Raw genomic sequence first — 16,350 nt, forward strand, 5'->3', positions numbered from 1 at the left:
CTTAAACCATCGACCCTCTGGCTCCCAAGGCAAGTCCCCAAGGACTGAGCTACTGTTGCCTCATATCGTATTATTCTGAGTCGCTAGTGCAGTAAAGGGAATATTCCATTAAATGTGCATTTAAAGTTCACTTATTACATGCACCCACTAATATGTTCCTTTTATTTGAAGATGAACAAATAAAAAAAGTAGAGTTGATTATGCCCCTGCCCCTCGTAGAAGAGCAATGCCCAAAACACCATTTGAGTTGAGAATTAACTAAAGAGATCTACTGAGACCAACTAAAAATAATTCACTGTTGTGTAACATGGTTCAAGAGGCCCGGGGAGTTCCACAACTGCTTCTCTGTGTCTCGTTTCTGTCGTGATATAATATCGAACTTTCCTCCACAAGATGGCGACAAAAGAAAACAACTGCAACCAACATGATGGAACATGTTGTTCCTGATCGCAGCGCCTCATTACAGCATCACCACCATCTCCACTTTGTCATGAAGAGTACAGATGACACCCGTCACGGGAGCCACGTGGCGGTTGTTTGAAAGGTCAGGGCTGCAGCCTGATGGGAAGGGGATATGTGGAAAGGTCAAGTCGACTTCTTCTTTTTTGGGGGGGGGTTGAGCTGCAAACAAGTTTTAAATGAATATAATGAGTACAACAAATAATATAAAGTCTGTTCCTAATGATTAAATGATACATGTGTCTCTACATTTGCCCTGAACATTGTGTAAACGTGAACAGTTGACCCGGGCTTTAGGGGGGTGGGGGCTCGGGAACAGGTGGGTGTGTGGTGACCGTCACGTGACGCGGCGATTGGCTCATGTCATACTGGTATAAATCCACCTCTGTAGGTTCAGTCGGTCCTTTTTTTGTGTTCTCCCGTCCACGCTGAGCTGCAGCTTCTCCGAGTCCGGGTTAGAGTATAGCTTCGACTTCTTCGGTTATGGCTGGTACGTAAACGTCTCGACATTTTCATATCCTAAAAAAGTGAAGTTTAAAAAGACTCGAACTTTTTGCCGGCGTCTAACATCCCTGTGTCGCTGTCGTAAAAACGGCAGCCTGTCTCTCGCCTGCAGTTTGCTGTGTGTGTGAAGCAGCAGGGTTGTCGAGTCCTAAGTAACGTGTACAAGTAACGTTGTCTTTCTCTGCGTCTCCGTCTGCGCTTTGCTGTCCCCCATAACTCTATAACTGAAACTGTGTTGCCATATTACGTGCCGGCCGTAAAGCACAGCGGCACCTGTCCATTTGTCACGGTGTGTATGCAATTAATTACCGGACCGCCTTATCAGGTGCTCCATTAACGATAACTCTGAAGGCTTCTTTTCTTATGACGTAATGACTGACATGACGTGGCCCTGTGTGTTGCGATATCCCACCTCCCCACTCGTGGTATTCTCTTTTTTTAATTATGAAACATGTATGTCATGTTAGGCGTCATGCATAAATAATACAGGGCTTGTTGTGCCAATTTAAAAAAGTCGTGTGTGTGAGAAAGGAGGTGTGTCGCTGAGAGCAACTTTTCTTCCTGGCAACACGAATGGGCATTTCTCCATATACTCTGGACCTCCTGTGTTACCATCTCTGACCAGTATTGGTTGTAAAGTACGCAAAGGGTTGATATACAATCCAAGTGGGATCTATGTTGGCCCACGAGCTGCATCACACAACCGTCCCAGCTACTATTTGAATTTCATAGTTTCAGTTTATCCTCTCAAAGGCAGTCATTGCTCTGAGGTTGGCCTTGGCGGGTAGCTGACACATTTTGCTCCCGGCTTCCATCAGAGGTGGTGGTACAGATCGAGTGGGCCCTGCTCCTCAAATAAAACTACTTAATGAGAGATTAAATGTTTCTTTCCATTAAGGCAAAGGCCACGGTTTGTGGAAACTCTGCATTTTTCATTTTCTTTATACTGAAGTTACCAAAAGATTTTAGTGCTTCACCTATTGCAGAGATGCTATTTTTTTTTCAGATGGCAAAATTGATAATTCAGTGCCAGTCAAATAATGGCTACTTGTACTCCATATCCCAATTGTGCTTTAGCTCAACTGGAGCTAAATTGTTTAGATCTGCATATTGTACATTGGCTCTGAAACCTGTTTACTGTGTTTGAGGATTTTACAAAGAGAACTTGAATATGTGTTTTTAGATACAGTTAAAACAACCTTAATGGGGAAAAACTATTCTAAGTTCAGAAGTCTACCATCAAATATCTTGCATTACAATGATGTAAATGTAATGATGTTTTAACATCACGGATCAATTCCTAATCAATGAGCGTAATCTTCTTTGCCTGTTCTTTCTTCTACAGACCAGGCTTTTGTGACGTTGGCTACCAATGACAGCTATGCTCGGGGAGCCATGGTTTTGGGAAAGTCCCTCCGGAACCATAAGACTTCTAAGAAGCTGGTGGCACTCATTGGTCCACAAATATCAGAGCCTTGCCAGTAAGATACCGTACCCCAACCCGGCCGGCCTTCTTGTGAAGGAATGTTTTCAATATGGATTTTTTAAATATTTATGATGGCGACTCATTCTCTAGTATTGTGACTCATTAGGGCCGTGCTGAAGCTAATCTTCGACGAGGTGAAGGTGGTGGATGTGCTAGACAGCGGAGACACGGCGCACCTGGCCATGATGAACAGGCCAGACCTGGGCGTCACCTTCACCAAACTCCACTGCTGGACTCTGACGCATTACTCCAAATGTGTTTTCATGGACGCAGACACACTGGTGAGACGAACTGAGCTTTGTTTGTTTCCTTATGCAAGAACATTTCAAGATGTTGTACTGTAACTTACTGTCTTTGCCTCCTAGGTGCTATCAAATATAGACGAGTTGTTTGAAAGGGAAGAATTGTCCGCTGCTCCCGACCCTGGCTGGCCTGACTGTTTCAACTCTGGCGTGTTTGTATTTCGGCCTTCTTTGGAGACTCATGGCAAACTGCTCCAGTTTTGTGCAGAACAAGGAAGCTTTGATGGTAAGTCGAGAACATATTTATGTTTTTATTTTTGTTCTGAAATGATGTAGATTTAATAGTTTTGTTTGATAAAACAAGGAATTTGACGACGTGACCTTTTGACTGGGAACTTGCAATTAGCTTTTTTTTGTGTTCATGTTACAGACTGAAACATGAATTTAGAATACTCAATAGTTTATTTGATGTTAATCAGAAGTTTCATCACTATTTTACTGAGGAATTGCTCCAGTGCTTGTTGCATTCTTTACAAAAGAGAAAAATGTACCATAGGACTGCTAGCCCCGCCCCCCTTTCCAATATTCTTGCTCCGCTAATGACTCTTGCTGTAACTTCATATTTAATGGACATGTAGAAGATAATGGGTGGTATCAATATTTTCTAACTTGAAAAGGAATTAATGCATTTCCCACCTTCCACATGACATACCTTCCAGTTAAATTCTGGGCTTATTTCTGCATGTTGATATTAGATAAAATGTGTTTGTCATGTAACATTTCCCCCTCAATATAGACATGTCACTGGCAAATGCCTTCTAAGAAATGATTTAGTATGTATAGAATTGCACGCATTTCTGGTTTACCATCACTGGAAAAAAGTTTGCCGACCTTTAAGACTCAGTCATATGCAAACATCAATGCTTTGACCAGCCTTGGGCAACATTGAGTTCTTGGTAACATGATGTTAAACCGAGCACATTTATTTTTTGCTCTAAGTAAGGCCTTTTATGAGTCTGGTGCCCGGACACAAGGCTCTCCTGTAGCCGAGGTTTTCTCAGGGACTCACTGGGGAGGGGTGCAAGCTAAATGAGTGGTCGTGCAGAGTGGTTGACATTCAGCAACTCTTCTCCGTGAGGCGGACTGCAACTGAATTGTGGTCGTTGTTTTTGGCTCCGTATCGAGTTTACTGAGCATCTCAAGTCAGCGGCTGAAAGTAACGGTCAACTCTTGTCTGGGGCTGTGGTTCTCTCAGACTGCAGGTTAACAACATTCAGTTCTAGAAAGGGTGACAGCGTTTTTTGTAAATTGCATAAAGCGACAGTTCTTAGGCTTTTGAATGGGCCATTTCCTTGTTTGTTTTTAGAAAAGCAACTAGCAAACGTCAGACATGACAGAACCTTCATTCAGAGTAATCTTTATTGTTTTCCTTCTGAAACACTTGGGCTTTCCAAAGTATACAATTATGTCACCTCATACAAGCATCGCACACTTTCTCAAATACCCAAACTAAGAAGTTTTGTATGGTGTTCAGCAGATTTCTTGTTTTAGTAAATGTAACTCCACAACCAAGGATGTAGTCATTTAGAAATGTTAATTGCATAGTTTTAAATGTCGTACAGGTATCTTTGACCAGGACATGCTTTTGTGAATGTTCTTTTAACTGCAGACATTTGTAAATGCTTTTCTTTCTAGAAAAATGGTCCTGTCAAGATTATTGGGATGGCTCTAAGTGCATAATGTGGAACAAATATTTCAAATTAAGGCCTAAAATGATTTACCTGGGTGGGTACTGAATCATGTGAATGCTCTCTACTGGATAAACTATGTAATTACAACACTTTGTCTGCATCACCTTAAATGTATCTTTAGCTTTTCTCAACTGTAATTACCTTCGCATTGAAAATGCCGGAAGGTTATGTTTTGATCGCCATTTATTTATTTATTTATTTGTATGCGTGTTATTCGCAAAACTCAAAGTATTGAACCGAATCGCATGACATTTGGTGGGATGATTGTTTATTATCCGGGGACCAGTTGATTAGATTTTGGGATCGATCGGGTCAAGGTCAAAGGTCATGAACAGGTCAAAATCTTTCGCAGAACTCAAAAAGTATTGAACCGAATCGCATGAAATTTGGTGGGATGATTGTTTATTATCCGGGGACCAGTTGATTAGATTTTGGGATCGATCGGGTCAAAGGTCAAGGTCAAAGGTCATGAACAGGTCAAATCTTCTTGAATCGCATGGAATTTGGTAGGATGATTGGTTATTATCCCGGGACCATTTGATTAGATTTTGGGATCAATCGGGTCAAGGTCATGGAAAGGTCAAAATCTTTTTTTTTTTACCATAGCACGATACATTTTTGTCCAATTGGCATGCAACTAATGCCAAAATGTTCATAATTCAATGCCCAATCTTGTGATATGCGAAGGTATGCGCTCTACCGAGTGCCCGTTCTAGTTTCTTTATAAGACAATACTGTAATTGGGTTTTGACATCTTCATTTTTGGTTTGCTTTCAACAGCATTAATTATGATACCAAGTTGTATTCATAGCTTATCTGATCATGAGAATGTGATAACGGAGGTTTTGATGACTAGGAGCTAGTTAGTGACCGGCCTCTATGCTGATTGGGCTTTTATCGAATGAATAGTTTCCTCATGTTGCTCAAAATGCCACAAAGGAAACGGTTGTGGAATAAACGACAAACCCGGATTGAACTCTCAGTTGTGCGGAGAAGAGCTGGGGCTCGCTCTTGTTGGGAGCGGGGAACCTTTACTAACATTAAAAGACGAGCTGTGTTTCTTTGTGACGCTGTGAAAGATTCCATCTGTGAAACCAATTGGTTTGCATAACAGTGGCCCGTGCTTTCAAGCGCCGACTGATTCTGGCTGTGTTTGTTGTCACTCTTTGCGTGACTATTGCAGGCGAGACATTGTTGCATTTTATTTTCATAAAAAATACCCGTCGGTGACATTTCCTGTTTGGTTTTTACTAAAGTGTGTGTTTCGTATCAATGAGATGTGTCTGCATGCCTGGTGGCACGTTATTTATCGCCGAGGAGGGTCTTTTCATGTTCACCGAGGCATGAGTTAAAGTTGCATTTCAGTTCCACTCGACTATGAGGACACGTGCATCTCTGTCTCTCTGCAGTTCATGGAAGATGTACAAAAATTAATAAATAATTGCTGAGGAAAGGCAAAGGGACATCGATTCCGTTAAACCCAGAGGCTATATCTCAATCTGTGGCTCCAATGACGTCTGCTGCCAGAACGAGCAGATTTAAATGCACATTCTTGCTGAGCGCTGCTCATCCCGTCAAAATGAAGACACTCTGCTCCATATATTAAGTCTGAAATGCCCAGTGGAGGTTGTGGGTTCAGACTAACGGCATCTCTGTGCGTTATTTTAAACTGCAGCGGTCTGCGGTTTCTAACACTGAACAGTCTTGTGCTTCTCGGGCGCTCCATGTGAAACTTCTTTTAAAGGCCAACGTCTCGTCTTGTGCCAGTTTCAGTCCGATGACTTGTGTCCGGTGACCAGGTGAAGCGCTTCAGCTCTTATAGCCAATGAGCCGTCATGTTTTACCTTCGCATCAAGCATGTGTTCTAGCTGCTCCTTCACTGAAGAAAAGCTTTATTGGTGCCTCTTCCGATCTGGTTGTATTCTTGAAGCGTAACTTGCTTCATGTAAAGTGTGTATCTGGACCCCGAACTGAGTGTTGCTGTTGTGTAAGTCACTGCCGGGGTGAGGGCTTCCAAAGTCCTAAATTAGCCAAATTGTTCCAGGACAAATGGCTGTCAGGACCCGAGGCGGCCAGAGGGCAACGTTTATTTATGGAGACTAAACCTTTTTTAATACTTTAGTTCTATTATTTAAATTGGAGTAGTTGTAAATGGGGCTGGGGCTATTGATCAAGTACAGATGAGTTACAAAAATATCTATTTTTCCTTTTTAACCTATTTTAGATATAAAATGTTCTCTCTACAGAGGATTTCTGTTTTGTTTTTTACTCATGGCTGGCAGCTTTATGGTTTCGGTTCAGTCTCACTGCAGCATTGTTTCCAACACTTCAGGCAGATATTTTCAGCATAAAAGCTGATATGCTACCTGCCCAGCACCCCATAACAGATAATATTGCATTGATGACGATGCCTCATGTTGCAAATCCATTCTAGATCTAACGATATGTACAAGTGAGCAATTTAATAATTTGGCGCCACTGATTTGACAGTAATAATAAAGACTTTTCACTATTGATGCACAATAAGACTCAAACTAGCCTTGCTGTCTGCGAACAAGCAAGGGCCCGTCAACAACACACTGACACTTTGATATGTTGCCATCAGTGGAGAGTAGTGCGTCAACAGTCGTGCAGAATGTGAAGGACATGTTCTGTACATCGTGTGTCCAACACTCTGTTCAGCTTCTGTGATCAATATAAATCCACAACGTGTTTCTCAGGTTTCATATGGAATGATTTTTAGAAAATCTTCAGATCTGCCAGTGCCTGTCTGGACTGGTGTCAGCAGGCCGCTGACTAATGTTGACCGGCCTCATCTGGCTCTCAGGTGTGCCGATGATTGGACTGAACCCTGACTCGGCTGTCACTCTTTCAAAACGGTGACGTAGTAATGCGTAAGACTGTCAAAGCGATAGGTCTGTTGCATTTCTTAAACAAGTTGACTGTTATGACGCCATGCCAGTTTCTCACTGCATGTTCATCAAGCACAATAACGCCCAGTTTCTCATTTTACCTCAAGTTCTCTCATCCTTAAACACATTTTTTTAATTGATGTTCGAATTGTCTTAATTACTGATATTCTAAATGAGAGGAAGCCTAATCTTAGGTCCTCTCATACGATCGATACACTTTAGAATAGCAATTAAAACCGATGTGGGATGTGGATCACACCCTTCAACAACACACTGACACTTAGATATTTTGCAATCAGTGTGTCAACAGTAGTGCAGATTGTGACTGACGTGTTCTGTACATCGTGTGTCCAACACTGTTCAGCTTCTGTGATCAATATACATCCACAACGTGCTCACTCAGGCTTCATATGGTATGATTTGTATAACTCATTCAGATCTGCCAATGCCTTCAATTTCTTTTTTTTAAACTACAGCAATGTGAAGGAAATAATAGTTTTCTGAATGTTAATGACATGATCCATGATGGTTATATGTAATGTATACAAACTGTTGTGGTGGTTTACGTAAAAGTTATTATCCGCTCTGACACCAACCAACTGAAATGGCAGAATTGTACATATAATTCCTGGTAAGTACAGTGTGTTCTGTCATGTTTTTGTATTGTCCCTCTATTGCAGGAGGAGACCAAGGTGTTTTGAATGGCTTCTTCTGCAACTGGGCAACAGCTGACATAACAAAACACCCTATCTATTCACTCGCGATCGCCACTACACTGATTCAGCATCACAGAACCACAGTCTCACCACTCCAGGAATACCATGTGTCTGCTTGGTCTTCCACCTTAAACCCACGTTCTGAAGGACTCCTGCACTGGACGGAGCGCCTGGCTGGGCCCTTGATCATAAACTGTTCCGCTGCGAGGCGCGTGGTCAGCAACAGCTGCTGCCTTTCGGGGGTGCCTGGCTGTCAGCCACTGGCTTCCCCGATGTGCTGGGACCACTGGTCACTGATCAGATGCTTCCGCTGCCCCCTAATGAACTGGCCCTATCTCACGTCCTTCAACGATCCTCTTATCATCTGACGGCTTCACTTGGCAAAACTCCAAAACTTTGGTCGTCACGGTGCATGCTCTCGGCATGCTTGCACCTCGAGCTGCTCTGGACGTGCCCCAATCAGGCCCTCTCCTGCAAAGCAGGCTGTGAAAGCAGAAGGACTCCACTGTTGATTGTGGTTAGGGACCTCCATGCTTTAAGGACCCCACTGTTTAAACCACTGAAAGTTCCTATATGCACCTCTTGACGTATATGAAAGTAATTAAACTTTCATGCTTATTGCTGACTATCAATGGACAGTGCTCAGCTGAGTTTAAACACTTAAAAATGATTAAGACTTATAATCGAAACTTAATACTATATCTATCATGAAAATACTAATTTGAAGTCCTAGGTCGATTAGGATTAAGTATGCCGAATATATATCCTGTATAACCATCTGTGTGCTCAGTAGGTTCTCAATGTATAACCCATCTGCTGAACAGAGAAACGAAATAATGAAATTATATAATTAAAATAAAATAATATTATACATACCTATCAGCATTAATATTACATATAAAAGTCAAGATAGAAGTTGGGTTTAAATGTGTGGTAAAATTGGAATATGACTGTGCTGAATGCTAATTGTTCTAGATGTACTCGCTCAATACATGTGTAAATACTCGAATCACCTGATAAGACTGATGTATAGGATGACATGTATACATATAATTCAGATATTGTTGTTTATTTAATTATCATTCAAATTGAATATGTAATTGGATTGTAAAAAAACTAAAGTAATTGTTGTATACAAATAATGAGAGTTCAATATGAAATATGATGATTATAACACATGAAGTTTCAATATTAATAATGAATCTAAATATGAATAGTATGTAAATAACACTAGTTGTATAAATCATAATCATGTGTAATCTTTTAGTATTATGTAATTTTTGTGTGTTTGTTATTCGTTTGATTATCTTAATCTTTGTTACATTGTATATCTAAATTGATTAACGCTGGATATAACATCAAATGTTATTAACATCATATCAATCATTAATTGTTATACAGCAAACTGCAAATGCAACTATGAAGAGTCACATCTAATTATAACTCTAGTCATATCACGACACAATCAAAATCTAGTGTTAGGATAAATTCACACTGAGCATATTGCATCAACGTCATTCATAGACTTCTCTGTTTGTTTGCGCAAAATCTGTGTTGGTAGTACAGTGTACTGCTGTGCTCACAAAGATGTTTGGGACGGGGTTTGTTTCTGAATGCTGGGGTATCATCATATTCAAAGAGTCTCTTTTGAATTGTATACACTATGCTGAAAGGACATGCATTGGCTCCCTTGTACAAACAGTGTGTGTACAGTCTGAATTCTTGCTATAGTATACAAGAAAGGTATGTATAAAAGTTGTTATAAGGTTTAGTAATTATCTTGCTATGAGTTAACCTTGTACATTACCTCCCTTAGCTAAGTCACCAGCCTATAATTTATGGATTAGTTAACTAGCACAACAATAAAAATTTGCACTTTTAATTACTTGCAACTATAAAGATGATAACATGATAAAAGAATAGTTCTTCAACAAAACTGTTCTATGGGGCATAGTAGATACAGACCTTTAATTTGTAACTGTCTTTCTGTAACATCACTTAGGCAAGTTACTTCTTTAGACTGTACTGTAGAGATGCTACAATGGCTTTAAAAATTTTAACCTAACTGTGCTATGAGGATTATTTCACACCTACGACCATGAGGCATCGTAAGCTTCATATGCACTTACTGATTGAGACCTTTTACAGAATCATAACTTATTGTCGTCAATTTAATCCTATCTGTCTCCTAAATACTTCAATAAATTTTACACTATGGATTACTTCAATTAGTTATGCTCCTATTTGGATATGAATTTCAATTGACTTTGTAACATTGCAAACTTGACATCGTTTGGTGCCTTGCCAGATGGTCTTTGTCAGCATGAAGAACATGACATCGGCACCGTGCCTGGACCTGATATGGTCACTTCTGCAGCAGAATTTGAGCGATTGTGCGAACGGCAGGTTCACTAACAGCTAATAGTCCTTCGATCATTTACACTTTGTCTTCAATCTGCAGACGTGATCGGCAGAACATCTGAGCCAGCACACAAGTCTCTCCCAGGCATTACACTACACAGTACTCTCTAGGATAAAGCCTCTTCTCACATGCCCGTCTTAACCATGTTCAACAACTGATCCAAGACCACGTATCAGCCAAGCTTCTCTAACCTCCTTATGCTGCTTCAGCCTTATTCAGGATACTATATGTTCTTTTAAATCGATAAGTTAACCACGATCAGCCTCTGTTCAGAATATCCAATAACCCAACGATGTTTAACCTTTAGGTGCTTACCTGGAAGATAAGTGTCTCAACTTTGCACATATCATGTTGCCACAGCATGATATCCAGCTCCACCTGACGTTTTCATGATTTATCCACTGCTGATGCATCATGCTTTGCAATGCCGCCTTTACTAAACTATAGGCTCGGTCTGTCAAATCATGTTGTAACATGACATCAAGTGGAATCTGTTCTTAGAACATGCTTGAACCATGGAATGTATCTCCTGCAGTCAACAAAGATGGCACGTGTATCCCATGATTAAATCAGGCATAATTATCATGAACTCAACCTGCTGTCATATGAATTTTAGCTTTGATCCTGTTAGCACTGTAGATTTATCCCTTAACTGAACGCACTACCAGATAAGCAAACTGTACCTTATATACTCCAATACAACGAATATGACACACAACTTTTAACGTTTTTCATAATCCAACTTTTACATAGTAGTCTATTTCTCTCAATCAATCTTGATCCAATTTATATTTAACATCTAAACCTTTGAACCTGACGCCTGAATTACAGAATTGACTCTATATCTGATCCAACGTGCCATGCATTTATGAACATCTATCTTTCAAAGATCCTTTAACTTTAAATGCAGCACATTAAGAATCTCAATGAACCCTAGCACAATCGCATCGAACTAGACTACCATCAGATACTTCCACCTTCATCCCAGCGCCGTGCATGGATCCACAGCCTGTACTCCCTGGGTTGCACTACATACGGGGAAACACTGCATAGCATACTGACACATTGCACTGGTAACACATTCCCTACTGTGTTGCTGCGTATAAATTATTCACTGAGTCGTCAAGCAATTTCTCAGAGTTGCACGCAGGTCGTTGCATGGTATACCTGCTCATGCATAGATATAAGCAGCTATAACCTCAGTTATGTTAAGTGTCATTGTTAAAAATTCATAAAGATTACTAACAGGTATTGTTACATTTGAATTTGAGAAATCAGTATTGATATGAAAATCATTTAAAGGTGTCATATTTCATATAAAGGGATTTAATGATTTAGTGTGACAGATTGATCACTCAACTAGTTATCAAAAAGGAATCTTTTAAGGTTTTGGTGCTTCGTTCAAATTTACATTACCCTTAAAGGTACTTACTATCATATTGATTCAGAAGTTCTGGTTACATCTACAGGCTTGCAACTTAATAACCTGATCCCATATATCTTAAAACCGGCTTTATGAACAATTCGTATCCGAGAATCCCTTGAGCTTATTTTCTATCACTGTGACCGGTTTATTATGTTGAGCTCCAACTAATACTATTTAAACAAGTATGATTTAAAGAGTGATGTGTGTGCAAAAACTCCTTTTCCATGCAACTATTCTCTTTAATGTTAGTACATTATTTTACAACTCTAATCTATGATACCTACAAAGTGCAAGTTATGAAGGTGATTCATACACTATGTTTCCTTCAGCGATGTATATTTACAGAGTGACAGGTTTTCGTGAAAGTATGAACGAATAATATTCAGCTAGGGTTCAAAATTCTAAGCATTGGGTATCACTAGTTAATCAAGCTGAATGTGATTCTCATTTGTGGTCAAGAGCCCCTGCTACTAGCTTGACCCAGTGCAGATAGTTTGTGTCACCTTTAAGAGATTAGCGCATGCTCAGTCAATGATCAAATTATTGTAATAGACGTGATTTGTATGTTGATAGAACTTTGATCATGGCCTTGTACATCTAGGATTGCAAACTCTTAACAGAGTATCCAGTTATGGTGTATGGACCTCGTGAAACACTGATTTGAATGCTATAGCGATGACTTATAGACAGTGCAAAACTTTGTCAGGACAATGCAGATTCTGTTTCCCCCTAGATTACTCAGGTCTTGAAAATCCCCAGTGATAATGACTTCATTCTAGCCCGAAATACTATGATGCCACCCTGTGAGTGAATTTACTCTCCCCTGAAATAGCCTTATCCATTGCGAGACCATGCTAGTGATCGACGGGGCCCTAAGAAGATCAGCCCAGTCCAAAGCTATACCTAGAAGCTATTGCCAGTTGATTCTTACCCTAAGGAAGTCTTCTAAAGCTTCCAAGTAAATATGCACCAGTCCTCTTGCCACTGCCTCAGATAGACCAATTGCACTGCTCAATATGTGATTTTAGCTATGTCAATGTGGTCCCTTATGTAGAGCAACAAACATGTTACGAACACATCATGCACGTACAGGATCTCAAATCTAAATATTGTGACAGAACTGTCATTCAGTACTGTACGCAGGAAAACTATGCAAGCATTCTGATTTCATCAACTCATAGGAGCCGAATTATTACTGATTGTGATAAAGTCTTAATTGAATAACTATAAACTTAATTTATCATAAAATAAATTTCTAAAGTAATGATAAGGATAACTGAATAGAAAATTTTAATTAAATTTGATTAAAAATTTATTTCAACAATAAATTGATTTTTCAAAAAGGTGAAAAAATTTTTCCAAAATTTATTCAAACCAAAAAATTTAAAACTTTTTTTTTGGGGCCTGGGTTTTTTTAAATTTTTCAATGGTTTTTTCCCCAAAAAATTTTTTTAAAAATTTTTTAATAATTTTTCAAATTAGCTTTGGGTTTTTAAAAAAAAAAAAGGTTTTAATTTTTTAAAAAAGCAATTTTTTTTTTTAAAAAAAATTTTTTTCAAAAAATTTAATTTTCCTCGACCGTTTTTTATAAAACAAGGTTTCCCAAAAAAACCCTGTTTTATGGGCTCATTCCACAGCATGGATCTGTTTTCTTCACTTATAAAGAAAAAGAAGAAAAAAATTCGAGAGACAACGAACAGCAAGAAACAGCAAGAAAGCACCAAAGTTGAACCCAGGGGGGGGGGGTCATGTGTTCTGAATATTATCAAGAAATCAATCGTGTGTGTTTGGGGGGGGGGGGGGGGATTCAAGATCTCAGGCTTGTTTAGCAGTCGATAAACACAAAAGCGGTCCGACTGCCCGGTAGTCCTTGAACATGAACAATAGTTTGATGAAAAATAAGTTTGATAAACGATCTCTTGATAATATCCGTGACGTCCGAGTCCGTCGCAGCCTTCCTGTCCAGCGACCAGGCTCCGCTCGCGCCGCCTCCATTGGTGGACAAAGAGATGCCCGCTCATAACATCTCAGGGAGACACGAGCTCTGTGTTTCAATATCAAGTCAAACATTTAAGTATTGAGGGTTTTTCTTTTTTACATATTTAAGTGGCTAAACTGCAAAAGTGAATGTCTGACACTCGTCTGATATGAAACACACAGACATTAGAAACACGTGTTGTCCTTGGAAACCATGACAGTTCCTTCACAACCAACGAGACGCGACGCCGTCATGATGACATCACACCTGGGGCGTGTCGTGTGTGTATACGGTCCATGTCGGCAGCCCCTGTTCACTGAAGAAGTTATACTTGATGAACTCAGCAAAGGTAAGGTCACTTGAAACGACACACAATATCACCGAATGGGCATTTTATGCGAGACAACATAAAAACAAACAAATAAAACCTCAGCCGATGACATGTTCAGCTAAATGAGGAAACGCTCACGGATCGGACGCACGTGCAAAGCTTCAACCAAATGGCACGCGGTGATGAGTGGCGGGAAGAAGAAGATGATGAAACAAAAAGACTAAACCTTTGGTTGACAGAAAGCTGTGAAGGCACATTAAAATCTCCTAAATCCTTCCGAGTGGATCACGTTGCGTTGGCGCTTGTCACCTTCACGCTGTGTGACAATGTCGATGCCGGAGGAAATTTCACAATAAAATAAAGACAATCGGGCGGTTTGTCAGCAGTCGGTCGTCGCTGTCGGAAAACACTCTCCATGAAGTGTGAGAAGAAATGTCACCAATGCAACAGCCAGGGGTCAGGGGCTAAAAAAAGCCCCGGATGTTTTTTCATTAGCCCCGAATGTTTTCAACCAAAAAAAAAAAAAAATTTGGTACACAAGTGGTTAACACCTCCAGGTCGCACGTGACGTCATTCACCCAAAACAGCGGAGTCAGACTGGCTGCAGGCGCACGTAACAGCAAGCTGCTGTCTGAGAGTGTTTCTATGTCTACAAATTTCGCTGCTTCACTCTTCTGGGCTAAGCCCAGCGCCGCCGCTCCCATAACGCGCATCGCTTTGCAGGATTCCTGTCGCACTAAATACTGATCTGGGGACGCACCAATCAAAAAAGGGGAAGACTAGAAACGACGGGAATACAGGCAGACGCCCTACGCGGGTTTATGTTTATAGATTTAGGAGATTAACACGCTTCTGATTTACAGCGTCAGTGTTCAGGTAGTAAACAAGACTGTCGAGTCCAAGAGGAAGCCTTTTAATCCTGGAATGTTGTTTTGTCATTTAATCAAATGTAATCTCACTTAAATTGATTGACGCCTGGAACTGAATGCACATATTTAGAACGTGCCATTTTAAAAATCAGTCACAAAACCGACTGACGGGTGATTGTTGCACCGTTAACAAGTCATCTCGCACAGCTCCAAAGGAGAGAAAACAAAAGGTGCTTTATGAAGAGCTGTCAATCAACTGGGGAATGGAGAGAAAAGAAAAGACGAAAACAAAGATTCACATCCATGTTTTGAGTTCCTTGTGGCATGAATGCCCTTTTCCCGCTTGGATTAATTAGACCTTGAAAGCCGTTCTTTTCTACGATGACACACGGCCTTCGTTCACTTCCCCTCCTCCAGATCCTCCACTCACTGGAACATTCTCAAAGTCTCCTCCCTAGATCCTACTTCACTTTCCTTTATTTTTTAAGGTCCATTTTTCCACCTCCCCCACCCTTTCTGCACTTGGGTCCAACTGGCCGCAGCTGGAGAACTCATCGTCGTGTTCGTCGTCTCCCTGAGCCTCCGCCTCTTCCACATTCAAATACTACTTGGTCCATTTTCACTCCACAAATACAGGAACTCCTCCCCGTGTGTTTTGCTGACTCGACGTACATTTGGGAAACACGAAGCCGGACTCCCCAAGCTGGGACCCTTCTTACGACGTATTGACCATGGGAATAATAGCAACAGATATCAAAGAGAACATCTTGCATTTCTTTTACCAGCACTCTGTCGTAAAAAGGAATTTCTTTCTGGAAACCCTCTGTGACCTCGAGAAACATCTCCTGGCGCGACGTCGATGTGCTGCAACCGCACAGACCCGAGTTGTTCCTCCTCCTCCTCCTCCTCCTGAGAAACACCCGTTAGCGACACTGGGAGGACGCATCAGCTTTCAGTCACACTTCAGCAGGGGGCCGGGGAGGTCACATGACCTCTAGACAAACTCCCCGTCGCTCTTTTGGGAGATGGCAGTGAAGTGCGAGGACACTTCACTGCCTGCATGCACACATGCAAAGCCCACCCCCCCCCCCACCAACTGTCTGCAATGTCTCGGCTTCGTAACATTCACATGATATGGATACAGCAATATGCCAGACGAGCAGTTCGGTTGTACAAAAATAAACTAAGTTTGACTTTGCACAGGAGGAATCCTCCAAACCCTCCGACCACAGCCGCCGTGCAATCTCCTAACAG

At 40.9% G+C, this 16,350-nt stretch overlaps 1 protein-coding gene across 1 annotated transcript; it reads left to right on the plus strand.

The window, feature by feature from the left end:
- Positions 1–840: 840 nt before the first annotated feature.
- Positions 841–16,276, plus strand: LOC130206639 (glycogenin-1-like). Its single transcript, XM_056434693.1, has 6 exons — positions 841–949; positions 2,309–2,444; positions 2,556–2,730; positions 2,815–2,977; positions 8,035–8,153; positions 15,225–16,276. Exons 1-6 carry the CDS (start codon positions 943–945, stop codon positions 15,450–15,452), a joined length of 828 nt encoding a protein of 275 aa, XP_056290668.1. The 5' UTR covers positions 841–942; the 3' UTR covers positions 15,453–16,276.
- The last annotated feature ends 74 nt before the right edge of the window (positions 16,277–16,350 follow it).

The sequence above is a fragment of the Pseudoliparis swirei genome, chromosome 16 (assembly GCF_029220125.1).
Source record: "Pseudoliparis swirei isolate HS2019 ecotype Mariana Trench chromosome 16, NWPU_hadal_v1, whole genome shotgun sequence".
NCBI classification, from domain to species: domain Eukaryota; kingdom Metazoa; phylum Chordata; class Actinopteri; order Perciformes; family Liparidae; genus Pseudoliparis; species Pseudoliparis swirei.

What these genes read in the sequence shown, in the direction of transcription:
- LOC130206639 (XM_056434693.1), top strand. An exon ending in TCATGGACGCAGACACACTG is followed by an intron (nt 2,731 to 2,814) that starts GTGAGACGAACT and finishes TTTGCCTCCTAG; the next exon opens with GTGCTATCAAATATAGACGA. An exon ending in TTCAGCATCACAGAACCACA is followed by an intron (nt 8,154 to 15,224) that starts GTCTCACCACTC and finishes ATGCACATATTT; the next exon opens with AGAACGTGCCATTTTAAAAA.